General features: G+C 39.1%; 1 protein-coding gene across 1 annotated transcript in view; it reads right to left on the bottom strand.

Annotated features, from left to right (window-relative positions):
- atp9b (ATPase phospholipid transporting 9B (putative)) overlaps window positions 1–13,342 on the bottom strand; it is a 50,279-nt gene that overhangs the window by 33,807 nt on the left and 3,130 nt on the right. The window contains exons 2-9 of the mRNA XM_022744086.1: window positions 12,836–12,986; window positions 11,694–11,807; window positions 10,324–10,432; window positions 9,630–9,688; window positions 7,721–7,772; window positions 5,887–5,981; window positions 3,370–3,450; window positions 1,452–1,527 (exon numbers count right to left, since the gene is read on the bottom strand). Of these exons, the coding sequence (XP_022599807.1) occupies window positions 1,452–1,527; window positions 3,370–3,450; window positions 5,887–5,981; window positions 7,721–7,772; window positions 9,630–9,688; window positions 10,324–10,432; window positions 11,694–11,807; window positions 12,836–12,986 (737 nt within the window). The remainder of the gene's footprint in view (window positions 1–1,451; window positions 1,528–3,369; window positions 3,451–5,886; window positions 5,982–7,720; window positions 7,773–9,629; window positions 9,689–10,323; window positions 10,433–11,693; window positions 11,808–12,835; window positions 12,987–13,342) is intronic.

Below are 13,342 nucleotides of genomic sequence, written 5' to 3'. Positions count from 1 at the left end.
GGTTATATCCCTGTTTATCCAGAGTCAGAGAAAATATCAACCAATTGTGTGAAATTTTGTCATAATTGCTGTGAAGTCTTGAGTTATGGCTAAAAATGTTTTGTGAGGTCACTGATCTTGACCTTTGACCAACAAAATCTAATCAGTTCATCCTTGAGTCAAAGAATGTGCCAAATCTGAAGAAATTCCCTCAAGACGTTACTGAGATGTCGCATTCACAAGGCCAAAACCACGTCTTGTGAGGACACTGTGACTTTGACCTTTGATCTTTGGCCACAAAAATGTAATTAGTTCATCCTCGAGTCCTAGTGAATGTCTGTGCCAAATTTGAAGAAGTTCTGTCAAGGCGTTACTGAGAATTGCGTCCATGAGAATGAGACAGACAACCTGAAAACAATATGGCTCCCGCTCTGTCTCCAGTGCGGAGCAATAAAAATCAAACAGTTGTTACAGGACGAGAGGAAAACGGTGATAAATTGCTCTCGCTGACTTCTAACTAAATATTGAGTGGTTTGACAAATGGTGTGCGGCTCAGCATGATGTGCGGATTCAATTTGAATATGTGAGCAACTAATTCTCTCATCACAGCTGGACCAGGGCCCGTCAGAGAGTGAATACACGGGGATCCGGGGCCAGTTCAAGTGCCCAGAACGCCACTGTAGAGGCGATGAAGTGTCTGTCAAGAAGAGGCTTGTGAGGGACAATGACATTCCCAGGCGGAGATGATGTAAGGGGTCTAAGTCAGGCTTTTTGTGTGTGTGTGTGTGTGTGTGTGTGTGTGTGTGTGTGTGTGTGTGTGTGTGTGTGTGTATATATATGTGTGTTTGTTCTTCTGGTCAAGGTCAGGCCAGAGAGGAGAGCAACACCGCAGATCAATGGTGTGGCCGTCACTGGGAGCGTCACAAACACTCTCAACTGACACGACTGTTTCCGTGGGGAATTGCTGGGTTGAAGCGAGGGAGGATTACCTCAGCTGTGGCTTTTCTTCAGTTCTTCAAACAAGCACAAGGCAGTATCAAATCAAACACCTTCAAGGCTCAATGCCATGGATCCTTTGTGCAACACAACTTGAGAACAAGATGAAGTAGAATCACTTAAATCATAAAGAATAATAATGAGCAGGGATTGGTTTTGTTTCTGTTAAAATGTTCTACAAGTTTAAAGCAAATTTCTAAAATCTCAACAAAATAATAAGTTAGAATTTAGTTCAGAATTAGTCTGTGTTTCTTTTTATCTAATTTAAAAATCTAAATGTCATCTCTTCCGATCCACGTTTCCGCTGCTGTGTCGCTGGATGGGGTTGACATAGAACAAGGGCCTCTCTCTGGACTTGAACCAGGGTCATTGAGGTTACATACACTCCTACCACCCATCATTCCTCTCTATTAAGCATGCATCAACACAGTCAGTCATTCTATAGTGTTACTGGAAACCAAAAGTTGTTCACTTACCAGATGCAACAACTGTGCTCGCCCAGAGAGTGTTTTCAATGCTCAGACTCTCGTGGATCTGTGGGTCTGTGTCCTCCTACAGCAAAAATAAAATACAAACAAACTTAGCTTTGAGTGAGTTTACCTGTTGGTTTGACTTCGGCGGCATTAGCATCAAACCCTGTTTTATACTGAAAATGTGTCTCTAAATCTATCTATTACTGTAGACGATGAATTCTACCTAGTGGCAACAGAGAGAGATCTGCTTGGAGGAAAAACCTCAACATTGTGAATTTATTTCTGCAATTAGCCAACTTCTAATTACCATTGCTCAGTGTCGCCCTGGAGCAGATAGGAAAAACAAAACCAGGAAGTCATGAGTTTTGCTGTTAGACAGCATAACAAAAATCAGTGCAGTCACACAATAAATGATCTTATCAATCAGAAATTTACAGCTTTTCACGTTTTGACTGAATTTAATTCTGAGCACTCTTACATTAATTAAAGGGCTGCACAATATGCAAAAAAAAAATTCATATTGCAATTTGAGTTGGAATGGTCATTTTTTTCCATTTCATTTTCACTGAAAAAAATATAAAAAAATATAATGAAGTGATTTTTGTTGGTCTTGTACCAAATAACATGTTCCTTTACATCTGGAGAATATGATTTGTTGGCTGGAGCGTCTCTGTAGCACCACAACACTGACGGCCATATTGTGATTTGGATTATATTTCCATTAACTATGAAGCCCTAATTAATTATTATATAAGAAAGATGGTAAAAAGTTTTTTTATTCTGAGCTTCATTCAACCTTGTTTGTTTTCAGTATTTATAGTAATGTCTATGGGAATGATTTCTTTTTTTATATATAAAATAAATATTTTAGCTGTAAAGAAGTGAGCTGAGCTGAGACAGTCTACACAGCCTGACCAGAATGGCCGGGCTCTGCTGGGCCATTAATTTCCAGAAGCACCTGACACAGTTGTGCAGACTGTAGCGATACAGTAGTCCCTTTATCAATACTCTGACTAGATTTGGCTCCTTTTAAAAACAGTATGGAGAGTGCACGTAGATGAGATTTCAGTGATAAATGAACCCCTGGGGAGCCTCCTGTTTCTCACCCGCCCCCCCCCCCGCCTGTTTTTCCCCACTTGCTTAAATAAAGACAAATGCTGAAAATGGCATGAGTCAGGAGTGCAGGGTCAAGGCTCCAGTTTCGGCTCAAATGGCTTTCACTGATATGATAATTATGATACCTAAGCAGCCACATCCTGTCAGGAGAGGTGCATGAAAAATAAATGGCAGTTTGCAGAATGCTTGACCGCTCTGACATTGGCATCATACTACGGTGTTCATAACTGCAGAGGGTCTCAATGAAGACCACAGAAACAAAGCCACAATATCCGCCTCCAGAAAAAAAAAAAAGGAAAAAGAAACCCTCATACATAGGTAAGTTCATTTGCTGCGGATCTGTGGGAACCCATTTTTTTCCCATCCTGCTCAGACTAAAAGCACACGCTATGCAAAGGAAGGCCGCGGAGGATGAATGAACGGAGGAAGTGCTCGCTCACTAAGCCTGGTGTGTGGCCAAGAGTGAAGACGGGCCACAAAGCCTCCCTTTGTACTGGAGCTCTCCTCTCTGTGGGGGCTGCGCTAATCTGCTATTAATAAAAAAAAAAAAAAAAAAAATCACTGAGCAACAAGCAAGACGGGATAGAAGGAGCTGGAGCTGCGAGAACCTGCCTGTGATGTAAGAGGCATGCCCACTAGAGATAACAACGGACTCCGGATGGACACACAAGCTCTCATTGTTGCCACTTGTCACCACATCGTAGTGATAGACATCTTCTATGTCAATCCAGTCTCTATAGAAAAAAATCTGCATGTGTTTAAGATTTGTTTTACAGGTTATAAATATGTCAACGAGCCGTTGTACCCTGGTGAAGTTCCCCTCGAAACTGTGGATGTCCAGCTGAGGCTTCTGGGCGTAGACGTAGGCACTGATGGAGAAGAGGTCCTGAGACAAGGAGACATGACAGAGACAGAGGAGATGAATAAAAGTCTCATTCAACTAAATTGCCCATGTTTTACCACACAGGATTTCTTTTCTTCTAGGCATTAAACTCACATTTTAACAGTGTTTAACAATGTTTGAAGTCTATAAATTCATGCTCATTCAGCTGCTGCAGTAACTTCAGATGAGTGTTGGCCAAAGATATATAAATATAGGTGAGCATGAAAATTAGTACCTGACCTTGGAAATTGTAGTTTGATGAAATAATCTTAACCTGAGTTCAATTTACGATCAAAACTCAAAATATTCTTCCATGAAAAAGCGAGTAACAGGACCTTCAGTGAAGGTTTTTTGTCAAAAGACATGCAAGTTTTTATAAAATCTGAATCTAAATGGGCCCATGTACCATTTTATTTTAAAATAAATCAAGCAAAAGAACAGAAAATGACATTAAACTGTTGAAGCAGTTTGAAATATCAACAAAAAATAAACAGAACCTCAAAGAAAACACAATAATACACAACAAACCATCAGTAAGGCTGCAGCCGATGACCCATCAAGCAACCAACACCAGCCTTCCCCCCCCCATAGTGGAACAAAATTGATTGTAAACATTAAATTATTCAGGCAGGCAGTGCTGCGGCTCTGCAGCGAGCAGGCGGCCCTCACTCATGCTCAGATAGTGTTCTCCTGGTGAGAACATGGGCAGAGCGGTTAAAGAGGAGCAGGGAAGATTATTTTACTGAAACCCCAATGGAGAGTCGCGTTGCTCCAGCATTTACAGGCGAAAGGCTCAGAGACTCTGAAGAGACAGCAATGAGGCTGATGAACATATATCACCCTGATGAAGTTTATACTGTAAGTGTTGCTGGGCTTTTGAGCCCTTCAAACTTATACGCTCAAACAAACTTGACAGTTTTAGTAGTTGAGAGCAGACACAGGAATATAGAGAACGGAAAATAGATTCCTGGGTGGAACTGATGCAGAGATCCGTAGAAGTTTCTACCAGGACATTGAGAAATTAGTAAATCAACAGCCACATAAAGACGATTACAAAATCAGCCTATTACCATTTAAAAAAATTTGCAAGAATTAAAGGATTAACATCTAAACAGGAAACAGAAAAACATATTCATGCATTTATTTTCAGCTGGCAGCAGGCTGGACTATTGTAATGGTGTCTTCATAGTAAAAAAAAAAATCAACCAGACAGCTACAGCTCATCCAGAATGCTGCTCCTCACTAACACACAGACAGTGGAGCACATCACACCGCTCCTGAAATCACTGCTCTGGCTTCCTGTGTGTCAAAGGACAGATTTTAAAATTCTAATACTCATCTAGAAAGCACAAAATGGCCTTGGGCCCAAACACATCTCTGATCTACATGTATGATATGAAACACCCAGGTGATCTGGGACAGGTTCACTCAGTGTTCCCAGAATCAGAACCAAACAAGGTGAAGCAGCTTTTAGTTTCTGTGCTCCTCACCTGTGGAACGAGCTTCCTGATCACCTGAGACCTGCTGAAACTGTCAGCTCAGTTAACACCACTGTTTACTGCAGCTCACATACATAACATATTTTTAATCTTGTGCATTAGCTTGTTGTTAATGTCTTTCATCACTACAGTACCCCTTTTAAAATGGTGTCCCACGTTTCCTACCTGATCTTATGTATTTAAATATTTTTATCTTATTTATTCAAATTCATTTTTATTGTTTTTAAATGCGTCTTTAACATCATCTTAATGCTCTATTGTTAAAGTATTTCCATGCCTCTGTAAAGCCCTTTGTCTTGTGTCTGAATGGTGCTGTAGAAATAAACTGGCCTCACCAAAAATCAGATGTCACTCAATACATAATTTGGTTTTGACCTGGTACTTTATTATTCACACTCAGCAGACTCTGGCTAATCTAATAATAATAATAATCATAATTAATAATAATCGAATAAACTAATAATCTGTGTCATATGCTGCTGTTGCGAAAACAATCTTCAAGTAAATTAATTCTGTGGGAGAGAGAAACTCTGAAACACTCGTAATAAAATTGAATGATAACATGTTGACGAGGTAAGTAGTGACTAAAGAAAAGCCAACTCTTGCTAACTTCGGGTTTCTTGAAACCTGATCTGGATACTGCGGCTCTTTCATCAAATTACTTGCTGAAACTTTAATTCTCTGATCACATTAAGTGGCAACAAAAAAACCCAATCAAATCAAGTTAAATCTTAAGTGTTGAGTATCGCCTCCAGTTAAAGGAAGCTGCTGTCAGGTCCTGACTCTTCCTGCTGTCTGTCATCGGTGATTCGGTTTCCATCACAGCGCAGACAACTTCATCTAATGAGCAATGCTTTTAGTGATAACAGAACACTCATTCACTCATTCACAGTGGGTTTGTCTGTTATCAGAGATTCAGCACACTGTAATGTATCCATACCCCCACTGCTGGAAGTCGCTGTGTGCAGCCAACAGCAACTTTCAGTTTCCAGTCCGTTTCTCCGTCCAGCTGATCTGTTCTGATGAAACACGCACCTGAAAACAGGACGGAAAAGATATTAAGATTCTCCTGTTACATCGTGTACACTGAAAGTGAGACATTACTGTCACCGTACAGTTCTGTACATTGCTGTACATCCATTTGGCAAATACATAAAATCTGATTCTTAAATAAACCCCTCAGGTGCATCCGAGCGTAACCACTTCAAACCAGCATCCATATGCTTCCCTTAAATTAATATACATTACTGAAATAAAGCAGATTTCCAACAGCAGAGAAGAAGAAGAAGAACTTAATTAGCAGTTTAAAACAGAGTTACAAAGTATGGCTTAAACTTGAGCCTCTAACTTTAGCTGAGCAGCAACAACTTTAGTTTAGTTGTTAAGTTTTTTTTACAGCATGGTAGAATGGTAGAAGTAGTAAAGAAAATCCATTAAGTCTGTGAAATGACTCAGTAATGCTAGTTCCATAGTAATACCCATCTAAAGCCACTATATACCATGCTATACTACTATAGCTACTATAAGCTACTGCTCAGACCAGACTGAGGCTGCAGCAGCAAAACACCTGGGCGCACTGAATTAACAAAGACAGCATTTTATTGCCGATGAATTCAACTTTTCATTTGTAATTTCTTCTTTCAAAAACCTCATTGTCTCACTTTAAATCAAGGACTTGTATCACTATTTCACACAGACAATTGATGATTTTGCATAATTTCATAAATATTTCAATGAAATTCAGTTATAAATATTTGCATCTTTGAAAAACAGAATTTAAAGCACATTTTCAAGGTTTAAACAATGTTTAGCCAACAGATTAAGGTTTTTTTATGTCTTTGGAAGGAGATTGTGTGGTTGAATAAGTTAAATATAAAATATAGGGCTTAAATTTGAACACATTTATTGTGAACAGTTATGTCACTGTAATAAACTGACATATGTCAAGGTGCATCACCAAGAGCGCAGTACATTAACACAGAGCCTGTAGCACAGAGTCTGTGGCTGTTGTGGACACGACGAGGTCCGATAAACGCTGAGCAGTCGTGACCTGCATCGATCTGAGGTAATATTACATATGAAACTGATGGATGAGAACAGCTATTTGACAGAGAGGCTAAAGGGCAGCTATAAACTGTCCCTGGAGGGTTAACTATGATGGAAAACATTAACACAAGGAGGATGATTCATTCTTTCCTTCTGCTGCAGTGGCACTTCAGCTCCTCAAATAACACAAGTGCAAACGTGTGTGTGAGAAAGACAACATGTACGAGGCTGTATGTGTATGAAAGAGTGTTTAGGTATGTGTGTGTGTGTGTGTGTGTGTGTGTGTGTGTGTGTGTGTGTGTTAGAGGCATAAAGACATCAACAACTCCCTGCCAAGCACATTGACACATCAAAGATTGATGGAAATGATGTCCTCAGAACATTTCCTCCGGATGCCCCTCAGAAAAGAGCTGGGATCTTACGCAGCTCATTGATTAATTGGAATTTGCATCATCAGTCACTTGAACAATGTGACATAAATCATATGAATCACCGGCTGCCCTGATCAGATGATGCCGAAAGGACAGGAAGTGTGGGGAAAAGTCACATTTCTCACCCAAATGATCTTGACACAGTTTGTTAACTGACATAGGGCATTCAAAGTTCACCTGTACAGCACTCTGTCTGTTTAACATACAAAATGTTATTTTTACACTAACATTACATCTACTGGAATTATTTTCAAATGCATTTGCACACTGAATTACACAAACACTTTGCCTGCTCACCAGTTTTCTCTGACGTTCTCAGGAATATCATGTCTGCAGGAATCCTCTGGTTCTACAGAGAGCAAATAAAAGAAAAAAGAAAAAGTGTCAATGGCAGAGTGTTATTGAGCACTGTGGCTAAAGCCCTGTGAATCTTCCTGAATAATTAAACAAGGTCAATATCTTGACCAGAGGGTGAAGGAGAATCAGATTTTCTGAAGAAGTCTGTCTAACGCAGTAATGGAAATTTAACTTGTCCACTTTCCAGCCTCAGCAGTTAGGTTTCATGTCGGCTGAGCTGAAACCCAGCTTCATAGAAGGGTCATAGGATCAAAATGTACAGTGTAGCTGTGATTAACAGTGTGGACTGTCATTTAAAATGCAGTTATATTATTCTGTCTACTTTAAAACAGCCTGATAGCCACTGAAAAAGACGCCACAAAATCAATGTTCTTGTTCTGGAGGTGGGGAGAACATGTACTGACATAAAATCACATCAAGACAATAGCAAAATTCTGCTGAAAACATTTGCAAAAATAATACATGGAAGAGGCAAATACTCTTTACATGAACTCGAGGAGCTTGTGAAGTAATGTAGTAGTAACTCCTAAGTGACAAAATTCTGCATTGCACCCATTCACATTTTTGTGCTGAGTAACTCACATCAGAATGGGGGGAATGCAGTCACAGCAACACTTTAATACCAGTAATGCACAGAGGTTAAGTTTAAAAATAGAGCCTCATTCAGATTTATTAAAACATGCTGCTTTAGAAATATTTTGTCTTTTTATGACACTTGGCTGCAACTCGGCGACTTGAAAATGTAGGTGATAAATTCTACACTCCCTTCGTCCTATGCAAAGTGACAACAACAACTTTTCTGTTTTAACTTATTGTAAAGTTAATGTTTATTGCAAAGTGTAATGGCCACAGTATAATGGCGGCATCTGTGTTTAGATTGATTCCATATGAGCTTCACTTACACGATGCAACTCTTTCTGCCACCAGGAATGAAATTTCACAGAAAAGCGAAGGCTCGATTTTTGACACAAATGAAGTGTATCTATTACTGTGCAACCAAAAAAGAAAAAGTGGTTTTGTTGTCCCTGGTAGCTATCAGTAGCTTTTAGGTCAGGTGGTGGAAATGGTAGACGGAGGAACAACTGGAGAAACTGCGGAAACTCCATTCAGTGAAAGAAAAGCAGCCCTGTTGCCGGAGGAGACAAAGAAGGTGAAGAGGGAAAGTGACAGAAACCGAAAAAAGAGTCAACCTCAGATGGAGAGACCCATGCTCAGACTGGGACAGATATTCAGCCCTGGAGTTATCTGCTAGAGTGATGCGGCGGCCCATTGGGCTTTGTCCCAGTTGTCCCTATGTCCAGACTGACTATGGAGAGAGCTCCAGGACTTCAGAAAGTTCAAAACCAACATTCAGTTGGCGTTATCTCTACTAAATCAGTCAGTAACAAAACCTGCTAACTTATTAATACATCTGAGTGTTTTACTCTGCCATTATAACAGCACTGAGATCAGGGTTTCTAATTCAAACTGCGGTTGTTTCTAAAAATTGGATATTGGCCAGGCTTATAGTGGTAGCCATTTTGCTAACACTACCACTAGCAGCCAGAAACAACAACTCATTGTCCATTTGATAATCTGAACATGTTTCATGGCGGTGACCTTTCTAAAATGAGCAGCAGTTCTTTTAATACCACTTGGAAAGACTAGGAGGGAAGGTTGTCTATTGCCACTTTAATAAACTGATGTTATTACTATTCTTATTATAAAGCTTAACCTTGAGCCACATAACCAGCTATTCACATATAAATAAATATATGGGTGCAAACTCTGGCTAATGCCTAAAACTGATCCCTTAAAATCCTTGCATGTAAAGACTTGTCTCTTACAGGAAGAGGGAAGAAGGTTTTACCTTCTCAACGATGATCAGGTCTCCAACTTGTATGTCTGAACTCTTCACTTGAATTTTACCTGAGAAAAAAAGACATGTTGGATGAAGAAAAATGTCATACAATAACTTCACCTTAAAGTTATTTAGACTTTTATTTTTTAAGATGTGCTGTGAATTTTTAAATGGCGATGATATTAAATAAAGGTGTTAATCTCTGTCCTTAGAAAATGACGCTGACTCTTCAAATCACAGCCCACATTTTGCTATTGCTCTTCTTTTTCTCTCACCTTCTAACAGATTAATTACCTCCAGCATGATAATGTAATACCCCTCTGTTTTCATCTCTGGTCTGAGGCAGACAAAAACAATGGCACAGAGGGTCACTCTCAATTATATTGCCTCAGTATCCACTGCAACCCTCCTCTTTCTTCTTCTACTGCTGTGTACATACACATGAGGGGTGTGAAAGCTACATCCTCAGCCACAGTCACAAATATCACACAGGGGGATTTTAACCACACATTCAACAGAGGGGCAGATCTTAGATCATACAGTCGAAAGAGATGGAGAGAGAAAAAAATCAATGCAATGACGGCGAGAAGAATGACTTGAGTTACAAGTGTAGATCTAGTGGAGTGGGGAGCAGCTTGACTATGCTCTGAAATATCCGTTATCAAGATGTCAGCAAACAGCTGAGGAGATTCCCCTCACTCACCTCTCACTGTGAGCTTGCTGTACAGTTGGGAGTTCATCTCTTTGTCCCGCTGGTAACGTCGCACTTCATCCACGGCCTCTCGCACCACTGTGACGGCTAACACAAACCCCTGAGGAACCAAACATCAATCACACCATTATCATTTAGAAAGTTTCGTTTGAACACAAGACTCTGTAAACTGAACAGCAGAATTTTTATTAAATATTAGTCAACATTAGAGAAAACATCCTGAACTTTCAGCAGGAATACTGTCACAGTTAGTTACTGAAAAAATATTTAGTACAGCAGCTCAAATTGTTTGTTTTTTTACAGTTTAGTTTTAGTTTAATTTCAACTGTCTCCATGGATGAAAAGTGTGTTAACATGTAGGTGATTTATTGGTTTTAGGGCAATTATTTCATTTTATTTCAATTATTTCCAATACCAATTAATATTTTGGTTATTTTCTCAATTTTCTGATTAATTGTTTAGTCCATTAAGTGACAAAAAAAAATTTAAAAAAAAAATGCTCATCACAATTTCTTGGAGCCCAATGTGTTGCCTTCAAATTACTTGTTTTGCCTGATCAACAGTCGCAAACCCAAAGAAATTCAATCTGCAAAGATATAAAACAAATTCTCACATTTGAAAATGGAAACACAGAATGTTCCTTTTTTGTATGAAAAATACTGAATCAGCTAAACGACTAATCAACTCTAACTGGCTTTTGATGCAGGTTGATTTTTTTTAATGACGAGACACTTTATAATAAACAATAACAACACCTATAAATGTAGAATCCAGGGCAGACATCCTTTGAGAAGACCAAAAAATGTTTTAATATTCTTTTTTTATTGTATTACTTCATGATCCATTTAAAAGTCTTCTATGAGACTACCTTGCAAACAAAAATAATGAAACTGAAAAGTCAAAATAGATAATACGAAAACAATTTAGGACCAGTGGAGTAAATTAAACTATAGGCATCCAATAAGAAGAAAAAGAAAATACCTAATACATAAAATATCAAACAGAGAAACAAAACAAATCCAAATAATGAAAACCAAAAAAAAAAGTTGGGATGTACCTGCCTGATACTCAAAACCCTTTCTAAAAAAAGGGTGCACAAGACATTGAAGACATTTTACAAGTAATGGACGAACAGGTGTTATGTACCACCTTATCCATCTTTTCCCATATTTTCATTAATTTGTCCTGATACATTTTAATATAAAATGTAATTCCTTCTATGTCAAACCAATCATCCACAGTAGGTGTCTCTGGTTTTAACCACTTTTCTAATGATGGCTCTCTTTCCTTCCAGCAGCACTTAGAATCTGAAATATTTTTCATGAAAATCATCTGCTGAGTAAAAACTGAAGTGCATTTACCAGAGGTGCCCAGTACGTGTACAAATATCCAATCTTCAGTGATGGCACAAACTGGGAACAGGCCACCACCAGGAAGTAGAGATTGAGAAAGAACTTGAACTGCTGGTACAGAACCTGAGAGGGAGACAAGGATTCAGTGAGGTGAGTGAACATGTCACTGAAGGTGAGTCAAAGACGACGACAGCTGCCAAAGAAGACACGGAGGATGCAGGCAGGATGAGTTACTGTACATCCTGATCCGTGGTGGAATAAGATACATGTTGATGCTGTTAACTTCACATTAAGCTAATGGAAACTCTGACAGTTTGAGAACTTTTGTTTCAAGTGGTATTCAGGGTGAGGATTTCATGTGGCAGGTACCATGTCGGTCGGTGCCTCCGCTTTGCAGAATAAACATCAAGTACAAGACCAACAGGACTGAAAACCACAATAATGAAAGAAGAAGAAAAACAGGCCAAGTTTCTTAATTCACACACACCAAAGTGCCACCTGTGACTTACTGAGGGCTCTTTGCTAATGGGCCATCCATCAACAGGGAGCCTTTAGTACTGTATTCATCTAAGGTCAAATTTTGAATAATGTTTGCAATAATGAGAGTCTAGTGTCTAGTCACAGATTATCAGAGACAATGGGATCAATGGACGACGCCTGACAGTTAATGAACCCTCTGACCTTTAGGGAAACATGCACACTGCTAAACTCAATTTGTGTGTATTTAATAATTCAAAGTGGAGGAAGAAAAATGGAGACGTTCTGTTCAACGTCGATGAGAATATCTACGTCTCTAATAGACAGTTGACATTTTATGGCCTGGTCCAAAGGTGGGCCTCTTAATCATGGAACCACTCGGTTTTTAATAAGTAAAACTGATGGATCCTGAATGTCGCCTACAGTGTAAACCCTTAACTTAATGACTACATAGTTGACAATTAGATCCAGTGGATGCTACTGTGCTTTACATACTGTTAACCTGTGAAACAATCAACGTAATTAACTGACACGATGAACTGTAAGGACTGTAAAAGTTAATAAGAGTGGGAACATGGACTCAACAAAAGCTGTTACTGCTATGAAAATGTGAATGTTGGTACATGACTTAACGCAGGCTACAAGTGTTTGTTGTTCTCTGAAAGCCGACTCACCCCAGGCACAAAGGTGAAGATGTTGTACTTCTGGTTTTTGATGCCGTTTTTGGGAAACTTCTCTTCACATTTCTCCGGACAGCCGAGCCAAACCGTCCGGGCCTTCAGCTCCTTCCTTCTCCGAAATACATGAGCCAGGCAGTCGCAGCAGCTGAGAGAGGAAGACATCAAGAATTGCATATGGAAGTAGAAATACACTGCACAAAAAAGCATTTTTCAAGTAATGAAACATGTTTTGTTGATATAATAAAAAAAGAAGATACGTCTTCACTAAATTTTATCTAAATTTTTACCTACTTTTACTGAAAAATACTCTCTCTCTTTTTTTACATGGCATTCATGGTCGCACATTTAAAATTGTACCGTTTCTTCAACACACGCTTCACCATTCAGAACAGGCTTCTGGACAAGGTTAATTTATTTAGAATTTTTTTGTGAATTACAGCATCATTTTACCTCTTCTGGCCTCTAAAAAATAAAATAAATAAAAAGATCACCCTTTAGCTG

This window comes from Seriola dumerili, unplaced genomic scaffold, assembly GCF_002260705.1.
Source record: "Seriola dumerili isolate Sdu_G_001 unplaced genomic scaffold, Sdu_1.0 BDQW01000078.1, whole genome shotgun sequence".
NCBI lineage: Eukaryota > Metazoa > Chordata > Actinopteri > Carangiformes > Carangidae > Seriola > Seriola dumerili.
Note: the sequence above shows the minus strand (reverse complement) of the source record. Positions and strands in the feature narration are given on the sequence as shown.